A 17,379-nucleotide genomic window follows, 5' to 3' on the forward strand; every position below is an offset into this window, starting at 1 on the left:
AAATAGTACAAGAAGCAGCCCTTTCCTTCTTGAAAAATGGTGTCTACTGTCTAGTGTAAACTTCTGAATCAGGCATGAATTATTGGACACGGGTGAAACTACCAAACAATTTAAAGAAAGCCTTTTGAAGTTCTAAATATTCACTTGGTGGAAAGAGCAAAAAAAGATGTAGTAAGTCTACTTACACAATAAATTTTTCAACTTTTTCATAATTGTTAAGTTGGCAAGTTGTCTAGTATACAATAATCATGTTAGAGGTGAATTCATGTAAAAGTGATATTGTACCAATCGCAACCACCTTAACAAGTTGTGAAATTTATTGGGTCTATAGCATTATTTCAATGAAAACTAACTGTGAAATTTATTGGGTCTATAGCATTATTTCAATGAAAACTAACATGATGTAGTCCTTCCTTTTTGCATCAAACATGAACTCTTAACACATTTCTAGAACATTGGCATTATTACAACACAGTTTGATTACCAGCTTGCAAAATCTTAGATATTTTCTTCCCCAGGGACAGCAGCATTTTCTGCCCAATTTGCTGCACTTCCAGTGCGTGGAATGCTAGGGAGCCTTGTGTACAAGTCCACCTGAAACATAACTCCACAAATGAGGCCATTGTCATCTTCACGAGAAATTGCTCTAACCTTGTAAAGTGGATGATCAAAGCTTTTAAGCCCACTTCCATTCATGAAAATGCACCCTGTTATGCCATGCATTAGCCATTAGGAAAAACCACTTGTCAGCATATCAAAATAGCACATGTAGCCTATACCTGTAGAGGAAAGAACTTTACAAAACTTAAGAATTCATGAAATGACTTACAAGATATCATTTAAGCTTGGTTGAGATTATTTTTTTAGCAATTTCCTTGAGTTTTTAATTGCTAGGTGCTACCCAAGCGAGCAATATGCAAAAAAGAGTGAGCTGAACTAACCAGGAGGAAAAGGTGCACAAGATTTTCCACAGGCCTCTCCTGTAATATTGAGATCATTGCAGCAAACCAAGGATCCATCACCGGTTATTCCCCAGTGAAGTTCTACGCATCCTTCACGGTCCTAAAAATGGTAGCAACAATTACTAGTATTGTCACATAATATTTTTCTCTTTAGTATCTAGCATTTCTTATTACAAAGGGTGTGCTGCCTTGGACATCTCATGTGAAGCAAAGGACTCCAATGTGAATTAAACATTCCGACCCCCCAAAAAAGTGATTCAAGCGTAATACAATGGCATTTAATAGAAATTATAGCATAGCATCCACCATCGCAATCGATGATAAGTCATTATTGTTCCCTTTGCATTTAAAATTTGGTGATGACCACGTTTTTTATGGTCTGTCTTTGTCAGAGATTAACTTTCATTTCATTGTTCAAGTACAATGCAGTGATTCAATTCCATCTCTACTAGAGAACTTATTCTATACTTTGGGAGAAACACTCCCTCCTCTCACGTAATAGAAGATCTCACTAATAAAATTCATGATAGGATACATCATTCATGTAAGAGAAGAGGAAACATCACTCGAAAGTGTTGTACAAGCATATGCATGCTAGGTCCAAAACATTGACAATGTCATGTTCAGAGTTAAAAAAAGTTGAATAGAAAACAAGGTAAGTTGATATTGTAGAAAAATTCCAAAATGAATCGCTATATATAAATATAATTTATGTAATCTAGTTCTAATGTTGTTGAAGTTAATCTACAAACCAATACAAATTAAGTAATATAGGCTTGAACTCACCCGGGCTATAATAATTGTTCCAGATCTAGCATCAAAGAGAATGAATGCAAATTTTCCTTCAAGATCTTTAATGACTTGATCAGATGGGTAGGGTGCTCGATCTCTTAGAACCTTATAAGCTTCAACTATAACCATGGCATCCGTGGCTTGTCTTGGAAGACCATAATGTCGTCTTAGTACAGTTGTGTTCTCTAGAGCCCCAGTAATAATGCAGAAGATATCATCTGTGACTACAGTAGACCTTATAACATAGAAATGAGCCAGTTAATTTAGTGCACTTAAATTTATTTTATACTCTTTTTTGTTTTTTTGTTTTTTTTTTTAAATAATTCAATAGTTACAATGGGTATAGGGAATTTGAAATTAGATATCTCCATTGAAAACACTGAAAGTTATCAGTTGAACTATAAGACTTTTGGCATACTCATTTTTAAAGTTTCAGATAATTTGACAATCTCTAGCAAAACTTCAAGCTTGCTTTTATAAGGTTAACTCTTTTTTTTTTTTTTTTTGAGAAGCTTACAAGGTTAACTTTTATTTTCAAAAGCAAGAAAAGCACTCTATCATTGTTTTGTATAAGCATTTTCCATTAACTACGTCACCGTGTAATTTTAATTGAATTGAATGGTTTTTAAAAATATATAGTTTAATTTGAAATCAGCCTTAAGTTATGAGGTTGAAAATGTAACTTTCTCAATCTAATTTTTCAAAACTCCTTATAAAATTGATAATTTGATGTGATAAGGTGACACTGTTGGTCCTTATAAAGATTTCAATAAAGTCTCTTCCATGGATTTTACTACCCAATTTGGTAGCAACTATATTTGTAAAATAATAAATCTAGTAACATAAAATTTTTATAATTTTTTTTTTCATAATGATGACAAATTAAGTTAGTGTAAAATAAAAGTAGTGTCGATGGTGGGCTCTTATAAAAGTAATTTACACCAGTCAATCATAATTTACCAAACTTACCACCTTAGCAAATGTTGAATGTTGAATTTTTTTTTTTTTTTTTTGGTTGATAATAATAACAATATTGTTATGTAATACCTGGGCTGTGATGGACTTTCATTTTCTTGTGATGAAGCCATATAATTCCCATTTGCAAGGCTGTAAACCGTGGAGTCTGGCCACAATGACCGAACAATCTCAACTATATCTTGCCGGGATTTCATAGTTTCTAACCCCATTGAAGGAAGCTTCAGCTCCTCTGGTGGGTTCCCTATTGCTTTCTCAAAAACAGCCAACATTTTCAAGCAAAACTTCCGAGAAAAATTTCAAAAACAGCTATTGCTCTGAATAGAAACTAATACACATACTTCGGTGAATTAAATAGAGGTGAGCTTCATAGATGCTTTTATATTTCTTCTTATTATTTTTTCTTTTTTATACTTATCATTATTTGTTGTAGTACTTGATTCAAAGTTTGCTACCTCACAAGAGTGCTGTGTTGGTAGTAATGCATGTGGCAGCTGTAAGGTTTGCTCGAGTGATACGTGTAATGTGCAAGTGTCTAGCCAAGGTTGCTATGCCTGTGACATGCAGCATGCATAGTGCCAAAACCAAAAGTCTCTAGTTTATGCTTCAGGATCAGGAGGTGTCTGTTAAATTCAACAGTCAAATGTTCATCGGATAAATAAAGACAAAACTCAATTAACGGTTTCGAATAATAGTAAAATGAATGAACTATTCTGGAAAACAGAAGGATAGGTACATACATTTTTGGTCCTTTTTCGTTTGCCTTCTTATTCTTCCCATCTTTTTACCTACAAATATAACATCAAAGAATGACCTGTGTATCATCCAAACATGATAACATTCTTTCGGGACCAGAGCTGTACATACCTAGATGCTGATTAAATACATATTGTGGTGATCATATTGGCTTTAATTCTAGATGAAACAAGTTCATGAAGGTTGTGGAGACAAAAGGTAGAGAATTAGAAGTGGCATGAAGGAATCAAACTCAATGAACTATGATTACTGACTGTGAGTCATTCAACCCATGTATATATACAATTCAAAACTGGTCACAAGTATGACATACTTCATTGGACCAAGCAACTGAGGTTTCACTTAACATAAGCAACTGTACATCCATAATTCATTGGACTTTCTTGTTCACACTTGACTATACGTGGATGGTTGTTTAATATCTCAAGTGCACGCTCCTTAACAGCCCCAGTGCCCATCCCATGTATGACAAACAGAACCGAATATGGTCCACTTGCAGAGATGGCCATTTCAAGGTGGTACGAAGCTTCTTCCACTCGCTTACCACGTAAATCCACTGTGTTCTTTGATGTCTGCACCAATGGGCCATATGAAACCTCCTCGCCCTTTTTTGGCTCTGGAAGAGCCTGGAGCTCTTTGCTCTGCTGACCCTACAGTATTTGATGTAAGCAATCAGATTCATGTCAGTAAAATGTCAATGAAGATGACTAGTTCAAACAATTGCCACACAATCCCAACCAATGTTCAAGGATAAATCTTTTTTTTTTTTTTCAAGTTTCAGAATAAACAGTTAAAGTAGGATTATGTGTTTACATCATGATTAAGATCTGTCTTAACTAAAAGGAATAGGATCCAACAAGTTGAAGTGCAATATGTGTAATTGTATAAAAAAATACTGCCATATTCTGGGTTAGAACTTGAAGAGAACTAAACGCGATGATTAAATGTCACACTGTACTCAATTATGTGAACTGAAGTTAAAACTTTAACTTGGCTTGTGGAAGGAACTTATCGTTCAGGTTTCACCAATAAAGTAAAAATGGTAGGAATAACTTGAAAACAAATGTCTACAAGAACAGAAACTGACTGCCGTTAATTTTATACAGTGCGGTGTGCAGAGAAGAGACTTCCTTCATGTAAAAGGCATTAGAGGGACAAGAACACCCGAGAAAAAATGTATAATAATAACAGTGAAAAAAAAATATCATTTCCAAGGCCTTATATACATTGCTCTAGAAAAAACAGGATTGCACGAAGGGTTTCACATAGGAGAACTCATGCAGTCTGGATTGTGGTGAGTTGAGTGGTATTGAGAGTATAAAATTGATGGGTAATTAGAAGTGTGACTATAAATATGAGAAGATTATACTCCAATGAAACAAGAGCCTGGAAAAAACATGGAATAGCTTATGCAAAGTAGTAAACTCGTCGAGAGAAAGAGACAGTCAAGTGTTACAGTTTCATAAAGCTTCAACTGATGCAAATGCAATACACATAATTCATTATAAACAAGTAGAAAATGACTGTAGCGGCATGCCACCCATGACAGGAGGATGGTATGTGAAAGTAAGCTTAGATGGAAACCCTTGATGTCAAGGTGGAACCATGGAAGAATGTGCTTGTGTACAAAGGGGCCTAACTTCCTCAGGCAAAGTCAAACTAATCAAATTCATTGGGATCATTTCGCCTAATGCCCCTACTTGCTTAGCCAAATCCTTTTATGTGCAAAAGGGATTAGGCCCTACAATTTATGCTCAGTTAACAACTAATCTAGATGAGAAATGTCTTAACTTCTGCAAAGCACTACTTAGTACATACCTGCCTTTTCAAACGTGGGGCATATCTAGTTTCAGTATTCCTTTCGCTACTTGCAATAGATCTGATGTTGCTTTTCTTTACACGGACCTTTATTTGACCATGTTGTACTAGAACAGTTTCATCATCTTCAGGTGCTTCAACCACAGTAGCTAACTTACGTCCCAATCCCGTCACCTGGACTTGCTCTCCAATTTGAGGTGTGTAAGATTTGGTATCTGTATCATTGACAGAATAAGCATCACGAGGACAGTGAGCTTCAACTATAGAGGCGATTTCTGATTCTGATTTCTTGATCAGTGAATTAAACTGATCAGCACTGGCAATTCTGAGTCCATTTTCAAACTCCTGTATCACAACATCCAGCTGAGATTTTGCAGTCTTTAATTCTTGCTGGACCTGTTGGGTTTCCTTTGCCCTAAGAGCTGTCTCACGCCCACCAAGATCCTCTGCTTCATTTTGGATCTACACCCATAAAATTATTTGGGGGGTGGGGGGAGCAGAAAATATTATCAAACAACTATCACAACAATTAATTCAAGAATGGCAAATCATTCAAAATCCAAGTTGCTGCGATTAGAAACAAAAGAGTTACGTTTGAATTTTGACATGTAGTCTAACTTTGACAATACCACTAAGTTCTATTAAAAATTCAAATTTTCTTTTTATAGAAATATGAAAAAGTTAATAAAGGAATAGAATAGCCTTGATTCGACAATTTTTTTTTAAAATGCAAGTTCTTAAAAAATAACCCAATTACTTCATCCTAGTTTCTCCTCACTGTAGTTTGGCACCCTACTTAAATTAACTCTCAACCATTTAAATGGGAACTTACAGATAATTTGACAACCACAAGAAACACCAAAACAAAAACCTGGTCCTGGGTTCAATGCCTGCACAAAGAGGCACAGCAGATGGCCCTACTGTGGGCCATCAGTGCTAATATTAGCAAAGCCATTGGTGCACCTAATAAATTATTTGATTCCCACTGTCAGTGCTCAGAACCTTGCAAGGACTAGGTTAGACTTAAAAACATTAACCTTGACCCTATCTAGAAATTTAAGCATTCTCTGACAGATATGAACTTCTAAAAATACCTCATGATATAGATCCAAAATTTCTGCATGAAGAGATCCAGCTCTTCTGGCCTGAGCTTCTAATCTGTTTCTTTCCTCTACTAGTGATTGATATAACAAACCTTTCCGCTCTTGCTGATTTTCAGGCTTTAATTGTTCCACCCATTGTTGCGCACGTTCAATTATATTTAGATCAAAACCAATTGATTTAGCAATACTCAAGGCATTCGAATTCCCAGTGCTTCCCCAGAGGACCTGATAAGTAGGTTGTAATGTTTCTAGTGAAAATTCCATGGCTGCATTCTCGAACTGACTATCCTTTTCTTTCAGGAGACTCAAATCTGCATAATGAGTGGTCACAACGGCCAAGTTAACACAGTCTTTGAGATACTGCAAGATGCTGGTGGAAAGGGCCACACCTTCTGAAGGATCTGTTCCACTACCAATTTCATCAATGAGGACAAGTGATTCTCTTGAGGCCACTTCTAAGATGTTACAGATCCGTGTTATGTGACCACTAAAAGTTGAGAGACTTTGTTCCAAAGACTAAAATAAAAAACCAGAGTAAGACTAAGCAGGAACAACTAAAAGAACTGAGAATTTATACGCCATAAACAAGGTAAACAAATACCTGGTGATCTCCAATATCAGCTAGAACAAGATCGAACCACGGAATTCGTGGGCGGTTCTTAGCAGGTAAAAACATGCCAGCCTTTGACATAAGAGATGCCACACCTAAGGTTTTCATGGAAGCAGTTTTCCCTCCTGTATTTGGCCCTGATATCACAACCACCCTGGTTCCACATTTAATTTTAATGTCTATTGGCACAGGATAATCAGATGCACCTCTTAACATACTTAAAGAAGTCATTGTGCCATTTCCATCACCCAAGTGAACTGAATTGCCAGAGTTGGATGTGATGACATCTGAAGAACTTCTCAGAGAGGACTCAAGGAGCAGAGGATGTTGTATACCATCAATATCTACTGACAGAGCATAATCTTCTTCTTCACTAAAATTTATTGCCTCACAACCCTGTGAAGTGATAATTGGAGAGACCCCATTCATCCACTGAGCATAGGCAGCCCTTGCAAAAGCAAGATCAACTTCTAAAATTCTATCCAACAAATACCTTATCTCTATTTCTGATTCCGCTATTTCAGATGTAAGTAAGCTCAAAATTGCTATCTCCTCAGCTTTCTCAGAGTTTGAAAGCTTCACTTCCATGTTGTTCAACTCTATAGCTTCTTTGGGTTCCATAAAGTATGTCGCACCAGAACCACTAACATTTAATATTACACCATCTGGAAGTAGATGTCGGTGGGAAGCCCTAATACTAACACACATTCTAGACCGACGCTTGGTTATGAGAGGTCTGTCAATTGCCCCAGCCTGAAAAATCTGAGATGACACTCCCTTCAACAAAGAATCCAAACTTTCTGAGTTCCTCTTCCTTTCTAACCTAATGATCTCCAAATCTTCGCTAGCTCTATCAAGGATCATTAACAAATTGCAATCAATGCAAAATCCTATTTTATGCTCTAACTCCACTTGGAAATTGCAGTGCTTAAGTATTTCAAGCAGAGGCAAGTACCTGTTTGAATGCAAATAGAAACATAAATTTTCATTTCCTTATTATAACATCAAAATCATGCAGGAAGCTCCTGCTTTCAGTTGTATGAAAGTGTAGAAAAAGAAGCACAGCACTATATATGTGACAGTCCCCTTAAAACAAATTTTTATACTGACACCCTTACTGTGACATGAGAACTCATTACCTTATGATAAATGCTTCTCCCCGACTGCCAACCAATAAGGACAACCTATCCAGGGATGTAGCAAAGAAAATTGTTTAACATAGAAGCAGCAGCTTTCAGAGCCTTGAGACACCTATTTTGGAAAAAAAACAATATCCTCTTTATTGTCTTGAACCAAGTCGAAAAAATAACTGTGAAGATTCAAACTCATGAACCATTTTAAAATAAAGGCTAACTCTAGGCACTGTTTGATGCAGCAAACCATGTCAATGCAGGACCTCCTAACCTCTAAGATTCTACCTCTAGGCTTTCTGGAATATATCTAGCAGAAAAAGATTAACAATCAATCCATAGCATGCTTTTACCATATCTCTTTCCAAAATCTATTACCTTTTAGATCAACAGCTTGGTTACTAATAAATTCTCAAAATGCATCTATTTGTTATAATCAGAATGCAAACCATAACACCCAAAGAACAAAACAAAGACACATCAACAAAACCCAAAAACCAACTAAAGAAGACCAATAAAACCAAGACCTCCCACTTAAACCAAAATTAACTCCAATCAGTTTTTACTTACTCATCAAAAAGATCAGACAAATATATGAAAATTTATAATAAAAAAAAAAAAGCATCCATACATCAGGAATACAATACTCATTATGAACTTGCAACACCACAAATAGCTCTCCTAATAATCTCCACCATTACCCCCTCCCCCTCTCACCACTCTCAAAGTCCCACTTCTTATAAAGCTTATAAGTTATATCACTTATCTATTTATTTTCTTACATTTGCACTCAGCTTCATCATATTCTCACATTCCATCTTTCGCAAAGTTAAAATTTTACAACTTTTAGGATAATTACTCTAATCACCATTGCTTCTGCATTTTGTTTCTCTAATATATGACATGCCATACAAACTCATCAGACCAAAATATCAATTCCAACTACAAATATATTGATGATAATAGTCAATAGACTCAATACAATTATTGGATAAAGTTCAAGTTCCAAATGATATAACTCTTTGTTAATGCCAAGAGCCTTGTAAGATTAACTGACACCTCTTGGTGTTTCCAACAAAGATATCCCAATCCAAATCCCGCACCCCCAACTATTGAATTACCCAAAAAAATGAATTATTGCTTAATAGCATTTTATAGGATTTTCAAAATCTCACACTTGGATTATATGTTCTCTCAAATTTCAAGTCAATTGAATATTATTTATTATTCAATCTCTAAAACAGCATCCTATGTAAAATTTTAAAATATAAAATCTATGAATATACCGCAAACTATCAAAACTAAATGTGTGTTTGGCATTGGCTTAAAAAGCCAACTTTTTTTACTATTCACTTATTTTTTTACTATTCATGGGTCCCATTACACTTTTTAGTACTATTCCTGAACCCCACTATACTATTTCAATTACTTTTTGTTTTATCTATATACTTTCAGCAAAAAGTTTTCATTTTCAACTAAATAAACTATTCTCAAAAGACATTAAGTATGTATTTGGCTCCAAATTAAAAAACCAGCTTATTTTTGCTACATTCATAGACCTAGGTTGCACGGACACGCCATTTTTGGCATCGTGTCGGTGTCCGACACGTATCGGACACCGGAACGGCCACGACGCGCCAGATTCCGGTGTCCGGCGGTGTCCCTTTTTTTTTTTTTTTTTTCGCTTCTCCGACACGGCTCCGACACGACGCCGACGCGGCTTCGACATGGCGCCGACGCGGATCCGACGCGTCCGACACGCCAGCAACGAAAAAAAAAAAAAAAATCTGTGCCGGCGTACCCTCTCTTTGACCTCTGCCCGCTGCCGCTGCCCTCGCCGGAGCTAGATCGGGCCGATCGGAGAACTCCATAGACGTCGACGCTGTGCCGGTGTACCCTGTCCCTTCCGATCGACGAGCTCCTCCTCTCTCCTTCTTCTTCTTCTTCTGCTTCTTTTTCGTTTTCTTTTTCTTCGCAGAACCACTGCCTTCTGTCTTCTTCTATTCATTTAAACTTTTATAATACTTTTTTATATATTACCTCTTTGTTTTGTGTGTCAACTGCCAATTCACGTGAAAGTTTCAACTTCAAATTTAAACGTTTGAGCACCATATATCAATGCCAAGGTGTCATTAATATGCAATTGGTCCAAGAGAAAATAATTTATATTATTATTTTGACTATTATTTTTAGTATTATTATTAGTATTTAAACGTAGTTTATTTAAATTTTTGGTTTGTAATATAAATACTTTATGTACATTATTGTATTAATTTGGGTGTTAATTTATTTATTTGTAATTTTTACATAATTTAAATTCTAGACATAAACGTATTTTATGTCTAAAAATATTAAAAAATATGCCTAAATATAAAATTTAATTAATTATTTAACCGCCGTGTCCCCGCCGTGTCGTGTCCTTATTTTTCAAAAATTGCCGTATCTCCGTGTCCGTGTCCGTGTCGTGTCCGTGTCCGTGTCAGTGTCCGTGCAACATAGCATAGACCTCGATGCACTTTTTGGTACTATTCATGAATTTCACTGTACTATTTTAGCTAACTTTTACTTTTATTTATGGTACTTTCAGCAAAAAAATTTCAATTTCAGCAAAATAAGAGGGTCTTATTTTTAAACAAACCCTAAGAATAGTGCATGCCCCTACTATAACATCTAAAATAAAAATGAATTTTTAAGCACCACGCATATTTTAAGTCAGGAAAACCAAAAATGTATAAATGATTTGGTTTGACTTTGAGCTGAAAATCCAAACAAATACCCAAACACATACACACACACACAACAATAGTGGCAAAAAAAGAAAAAAAAAAAATTGAACCTATGGTGTAGTCGATCCTAGTTTTCTTATTCGATGATAGTGTAATTGAGCTAACTGGAACCCAATAGTAGGGAGTCATATTATTAGGATAATATTCATTGGAAATTTTGCATAACAATATCATTTTAGTAATAATTATGTAAATTCACATTGTTTTTAAACTATTTGGAAATCTAGCCTTTTTATTAAAATCATGTTTCATGTTGAAATTGTGTTTTTGACGCTTATAATTCAGCTCAGCTAAGTTAGTTGAAATCGTAGAAATATGATTCTAAAGAAAAGGCCATATTCCCAAATAACTGTTTTGCCGATTTAAATAATTATTATAAATTAAGACATATTATTATTTTGCAAATTTTCCCTAATATTCAGTATGAAGCTGTTTATGCTATAAAAGTTGTAAAAATTGAAGTGGCAAAATTGTAATTAGAATTAGATGGTGTAAAGCTAGGGTTTCATTAAAGCTAAATTAAACTAAATCCTTCTCTAATTCTAATAATAATAATAGTAAAGTACCTTTCAGTTTCAGAGCAATCTCCGGTATTAACCAACTGTTTCAAGTTCTCGAACAAGAGCTTCGCGGCTCGGAGCGTTCGCCGAATCGCGCAGAGCTCCGAAATCGAGAGCAACTCGCGCGAAACAGCCGAGTTCAAAATCCCCGAGACGTCCTCGATCCCCGAGAAATCCAATGGCGGAGAATCCATCATCGCCGACGCTGCCGCCGCCGCCGCCGTCTGATCGAGAAGCATGTGGCTCTCCTCCGGTGTTTGGCCCAAGGGGATCTTGGCTTTCTGCGCGGCCGAGAATCCCATGGTGGTGGACGTGAACGATGAGAGTTGTTTGCAGAGTGAGGGCCATTCTAGGGTTTCGAGGGTTTCGGATTGGAGGGTCTGTGAGAGAGTGAGTGACTCGGGCGAGTTGGAATTGAGCGCTTTCACTTTGGGGAAGAGAACTGGAGGGGCTTTGAGGGCGACGGAGGCGAATAGGAGATTGGTGAGTTGCATGGGGAACGAGTTGACTCTGTGAGTTGGGATTGAGTTTGGGTCGAGTCGGCGAGGGAGAAGTTCTACTCCCATTTGCACTTTTTGAATCTTATCCTTTTGAATTATGGAGGCAAAAGGCCACGTTGAAGTGGAAACCACGACATTCACATTCACGGCCCTTTTTTTTTCTTCTTCTTCTTTTTTTTTTTTTTTTTTTTTTTTACTTCCCATATCATTTATAAAAAATTAAAAATTAAAAAAAAAATAAAGTTTGATCAAAATTCATTTCAAAATTTTAATTTATTTTAGTTCAACTAATTCTTTAACTAACCACCTGTAATTTATTATAAAAATATTGTAAAATTATTGTAGGCGTATCATTTCTCTTTGTATAAAGGAAAAATATTGCTACATACATGATTATGTAGTAGCAAAAATAAAGTAACATGTGCCCAAGGGTGATGTGCAATGCACATGATCAAGTGAATCCTTAAACACTTGTCACTTTTCTTTTTATAGTTACATAATCCTATATGCAGCAAAACTTTTCCCTTTGTCTAATTCTATTTTAAAAAAATTATGCAATTCACTAATGAAAAAAAAATTAAAAATTCTCACATTAAATATTTTTATTAATTTTATATATTTTTAGGTGAAAATAATATTTTTTTTAATGCCAATTTTTTTAATCAAAATTGGATAAAAAACCTTAATTAAATAAATTTGAAACTTAGAGGATTAATTGAACAAAAGTAAGTTTGACAACTAACATGAATTTCAACTAAACTTGGAGAATGCAATTTACATTTTAGCCTAAAAAAAATCACATTTTAGCTAATTCTCAAAATTCACCCACATACGTTCATATAAAGTTATGTAAAAATATAAAGTCACCATGTAATATTTACAGTAGCATTATTCATTTTTTATTTTATTTTTTATTTTTTATTTTTTATTTTTTATTTTTTTCTTTACATATCCCAAGAATGAATGAAAAAGTAAATGGTAGTTGTTATGTTTGAATCCATCTTTACTTAAACAAGTTGATGCTTCTATATGATTCTATTATTAACTAAAATTCTCTAATAGTGACTTTGATGATTTAAAATGATGATGTGAAAATATCACCAGTGAGCCACACAATGCTCTACATCAAACTCACCTCACAAAGAAAAGAGAAACCTAACAGAGAGCACAGTGTGGTGCCGCCAAATACCCTCGAAGGTCAAGTTAGAACTTCTTACAACTCTAAAGTGCTAGAGAGGTTTTAATTATGCGTACCTTGATTTGTGAAGGTATTGGGCTTTTATAGTAGTAAGGGTTGACCATCTCTTCCTTGGGCTAGAAGTCCTTTCCTTATAGGAAACCTAATGAGCGTATATTACGAAATCCTTTCCTTGTAGGATACTAATATAAAGCGTGGGATAAAGTCATTTCCTTATATACTCATCTGGTGACCAAGCCAAGGTTTCACTAAGACCGTCAACTTCAGGATCGTCAGCTTGTCTTATTCCCTTCAGCCATAACGGTCAGCTTTTTATGGTTTACCCCCTTGGTGAGCTTCCAACTTCCTTCCTATCAAGTCACTTCCGTCATTTTTTTTTTTTGGGTCTTTTTTCTCTCATAATTTACCCTCACTTAAGTGTAGACCTATTCCACGAGCAAAACCTAAAGGTTAAATCTTGGAATGCCTCGCAGGTTATAATTTCACTTATCAGTTGCCCCCTACTCCATATCTCCGTCAGTTTGAACTGACGGGTTATGGAGTTATTTTTTTCATTGCTAACTTCCACTTTGGCCAAGAGAGAGAAAATAATTCATAGGCGATCCTCGAGTAGTCATTACTAAATGCTTGGACACGTGGCACATTTTGGTTGGCTCCGCTTCTAAACAAGGGCGTCGCTTCGTCTTCTGTGCATTACCTCTTTATATATAACCCATCTCTTCTCCTCATTTCTCCTATTTCATCTTTACTGATTCTTGAGAGAAGATCCGTCGCCTTTGTTCCGTCAATTCACCCACATCGTCGCCTGTGTTGCTGCCGTCAATTTCAAAACTGTCACCCGTTTAAGAAACTTGTAATTTCTTTTGTCTTTCTTTGTATATGCTTTTATTTCGATTGATTTCCTTATAACGAGGCATCATCTTAGGTGCTTAGAATAAACCCATCACTTGTAGGTAGTCAGATGTCAAGTGACGCGTCGAGCGATCAGTCGTCGGTCCGTGATGGAGCAGGCTACGATGAGGTATTTGGTTTAGGTTATGAGTCCGGGAGCTTTTCCTGGTCGTCAGAAAGGGAGACTTCAGCCCAGTCTCCTGACGATGAGGTAGGGAGTTACGGAAATGAAGGTCAGGAGGAAATGGTAGATGAGGAGGGTGAAGTTGAGGTGGAAGAAGAGAGGTATAGTGACGGAGATGAAGGTGACGAGAAGTCCTATGAGGGAACTTCAAGGAGTCCTGGTGGTAGTCGTCCCTTCATCCTTCCCGAGGAATGGGCTGTCAATAAATTTTTACCAAAAATGAGTGACAGGGTCTTCAAAGAGTTGCGCGGCCGTTACCAAATCCCAAACTATATCCCCATCCGTCTCCCCAAGAAAGGCGAAAAGTGCTATACGGGGAGAACCGCGGACGTCGGTATGTACGACGCTATGTTTGTTGCGGGGCTCAGACTACCTCTGATGGCCTTACACCGTCAACTGGCTGACTTTCTAGGGTTGTCCATTAGCCAAATTGCTCCAAATTCATAGAGGATCTTTGTAGGTACTGAGATCTTGTGGGGTCGTCTGAGTGGAGGACACCGTCAACTTTCTTTGGATGAGTTCTTTTACTGCTATAGGCCCCAGCACCTTGCTTCTTCTAAGGGGATGTACCATTTTGCCGTTAGGGAGAGGGATTTGAGATTAGTGTCTGAGATGCCAGATTCAAATAGAGACTGGAAGAGTAGGTTCTTTTTTGTTAAAGGGACAGACTAAGTGTGCCATCAGGAAGAATGGGAGACGATGCCCCGTGGTTATTTTGATAACACTTTGGCTTTTGTTAGGGATTCAAGTTTTAGCCGACAGCTTTTAACCCCGTCAGTTTTTATGTTTATTTATTTATTTATTTATTTAAAGTGTCTTAACGTCTTTGTTTTTCTCCTCAACCAATGCTCGTCCTCTTATAACTGAAGGGTAGAGGGATTTTATCCGTCGGGTTCTAGAGATTCCCTTAGGGGAGCGAAAGTGTCGAGATTTAATTACTCTTCACGCTCTTTACACATACTGCGGGGGGCCAAAACTGACGCCTAAAGCTTGCAAGTTGGAAGAATTTTCTTGCCATTGTGAGTAGTTGTTTCCTATAGTCCCATCATTTTTAGCCTTTTGCCATCAATTTTTCTTATACTTGTTTGATATTTTTGCAGAGATGGATGCAGCTAAGCAACGGATAAGGGTTGCTGCTGCCTGTCAAAAGGAGGAGAAGAGGGCAAAGGGGGAGTTAACATCTTCGTCAGCTCCCAAGACCGTCACTAAGGGTCTGTTGAAGAGGAAAACCTACGGGAAAGATGTCCGTCCCTTTAATAAAGTGGCCATTACTCCTGGGGACGAGCCCTCAGAGAAGTCATCCCCCAAATCAGGCCATAGGGCTAGAAAGGGGGTGATGAATTCTTCTGGTCCTGTCCTTGAGGGGCACCATTGCCTATTGATACACAAGGATTATGCTGTCGAAGAAGTGGAGTCACTCATAAACCGACGGATATAGATCCCTGTGCTCAGTTGGGGACGGAGGATTTAGGGGCGTCAACCATTTTCGACCTAACATGGGTAAGTTGCCTTTCCTAGCTATCTTTCTTTTTTATCTTTTCTTGCTTATTGACTGACGGCTGTGTCCTTCTTAGGCCTTGGTACGTGTGAAAGTACTCCAAGACCGGTGTGTGGCCAAGGAGGGTGTTATTACTCGAGTTAGAAAGCACAACGTCAACTTGTTGAACCAACAGGCTCAGTACAAGGAGGTCGTCCGTCTTCTGAACGTCGATTTGAAGGAGGTTAGGGAGAAGCTGGAAAAGGCGGGTCGTTAGAAGGAGAGTTTAAAGCAAGAGCTGACGGCCCTTCGTAAGCAGGTGGAGCAGGTTGGGGCTGACGCGGTCTAGAAATTCACGGCATTAGATTCCTTCATTGATTCTTGTGGTGCATACTACGACATAGGGTTTAACGATTGCCTTAAGCAGGTTGCGTCAGCTTTTCCTGAGCTGGACCTATCTGGGATTACTATGGATGATCCCCAACCAGTGACGCCTACTAACGACACCGTCATTGTCAAAGATGACGACTTCGAGGATGCCTCTCCTCCTGAAGGCAGCGGCGTTGTTTTAGCCCAGCCTACTGCGAACCCTCTTGTCACTACTTCCAATCCTTCTATGGAGGACCTAAACATAGAAGGCCCTCCCATTCAAAAAAGTAAAAAGGCTTCAAGTGACGCTCCTTCTACCCAGCCATAGTTTTGTTTTTTGTAACTGCTATATTTTGTCGCATTTGCAAACAATGTTTTAAGTGCCCCTTAATTTCTTGGGTTGTTATTTGTAAGTAATTTACTTTTGTTTGTGATACATAGTACCCCTCGCTTTTGAACATTTATGTATGGCCATTTGTCCATGTGCTTCGTTTTCTTGCTTCATAGATTTTAAATCTACTTCCTAGTCGTAGGCTGGGGTCGTCAGCCTAATCGTGAGTTATGATTTTATGGCACCGATTTGCCATCTTTATACATGATTACGGACCCGTCTATTTTAATGCCGTCAGCTTAATGAAGCCATCAGCTTTGACTACCGTTTTTGTATTGAGTATTCTAGTGGAGCCGTCAGCTTAGTGAAGCCATCAGCTTTGACTACCGTTTTTGTCCTTTTAAGGGATTTTTAATCAGTCTTTCACTCTTGAGGTGAAGTCGTCCGTCGGCTTCTTGTTTATGCCCTGGACTTATCCTTTTTATAATCCCATTCTTTTGACAAGACCGTCACTTTTACGGGACTTGGCTTTTATAACTACAATATGGGCTTGGTGAACTCGTCACTTTGATGAGCCCATTAGCTTAGCTAGCCGACATTTTTTCATCCCTTTGGGATAAATTGGTGCTATATAGTTTTTGGATAGTGAAGTCATTTGCTTCTTATGGATTTGTCTGTGTTTAGACTTGGTTTCTTGTCCATTCAAGGGCTTTAGCCATGCTTCATCCTCTTGGGATGGATCCGTTTGCCTCATAGGCTCATAGTCACATACTTTCGCTGTCTTAAGGTCGTCCATTTTTAGGGACTTAGAATCTTTTCACTTCTTATGGACTTGAGGTCGTCTACTTTTTTGCGAACTAAAAAACATCAACCGTTCTGAATAAACTCCTCTTATTGCCATGCATTTATAGAAAAAAGTAGTTTTTAAAAAAAAAAA

General features: G+C 37.3%; 2 protein-coding genes across 4 annotated transcripts; both read right to left on the minus strand.

Annotated features, from left to right (window-relative positions):
• Window positions 1-181: 181 nt before the first annotated feature.
• Window positions 182-3,586, minus strand: LOC111990143 (stem-specific protein TSJT1). Its single transcript, XM_024021936.2, has 4 exons — window positions 2,802-3,586; window positions 1,749-1,989; window positions 942-1,062; window positions 182-707 (listed from the first exon to the last, which is right to left on the minus strand). Exons 1-4 carry the CDS (start codon window positions 2,999-3,001, stop codon window positions 499-501), a joined length of 771 nt encoding a protein of 256 aa, XP_023877704.2. The 5' UTR covers window positions 3,002-3,586; the 3' UTR covers window positions 182-498.
• A 117-nt stretch (window positions 3,587-3,703) lies between these two features.
• LOC111989695 (uncharacterized) lies at window positions 3,704-12,119 on the minus strand. 3 transcript variants are annotated; one of them, XM_065759579.1, is made up of 5 exons: window positions 11,499-12,118; window positions 7,008-7,971; window positions 6,398-6,922; window positions 5,308-5,765; window positions 3,704-4,135 (listed from the first exon to the last, which is right to left on the minus strand). In XM_065759579.1, the coding sequence occupies exons 1-5, from the start codon at window positions 12,056-12,058 to the stop codon at window positions 3,901-3,903; spliced, it is 2,742 nt and encodes a 913-aa protein (XP_065615651.1). In that variant the 5' UTR covers window positions 12,059-12,118; the 3' UTR covers window positions 3,704-3,900. The 3 variants fall into 3 exon arrangements, 2 of the variants coding, with proteins under 2 accessions (XP_065615651.1, XP_023877261.2); XM_024021493.2 differs by having other exon boundaries at window positions 5,304-5,765; window positions 11,499-12,117; XR_010623430.1 differs by lacking the exon at window positions 3,704-4,135 and adding an exon at window positions 6,136-6,266 and having other exon boundaries at window positions 5,656-5,765; window positions 11,499-12,119.
• Window positions 12,120-17,379: the final 5,260 nt, after the last annotated feature.

The sequence above is a fragment of the Quercus suber genome, unplaced genomic scaffold (genome assembly GCF_002906115.3).
Source record: "Quercus suber isolate HL8 unplaced genomic scaffold, Cork oak 2.0 scaffold_333, whole genome shotgun sequence".
In the NCBI taxonomy this organism is placed as follows: Eukaryota; Viridiplantae; Streptophyta; class Magnoliopsida; order Fagales; family Fagaceae; genus Quercus; species Quercus suber.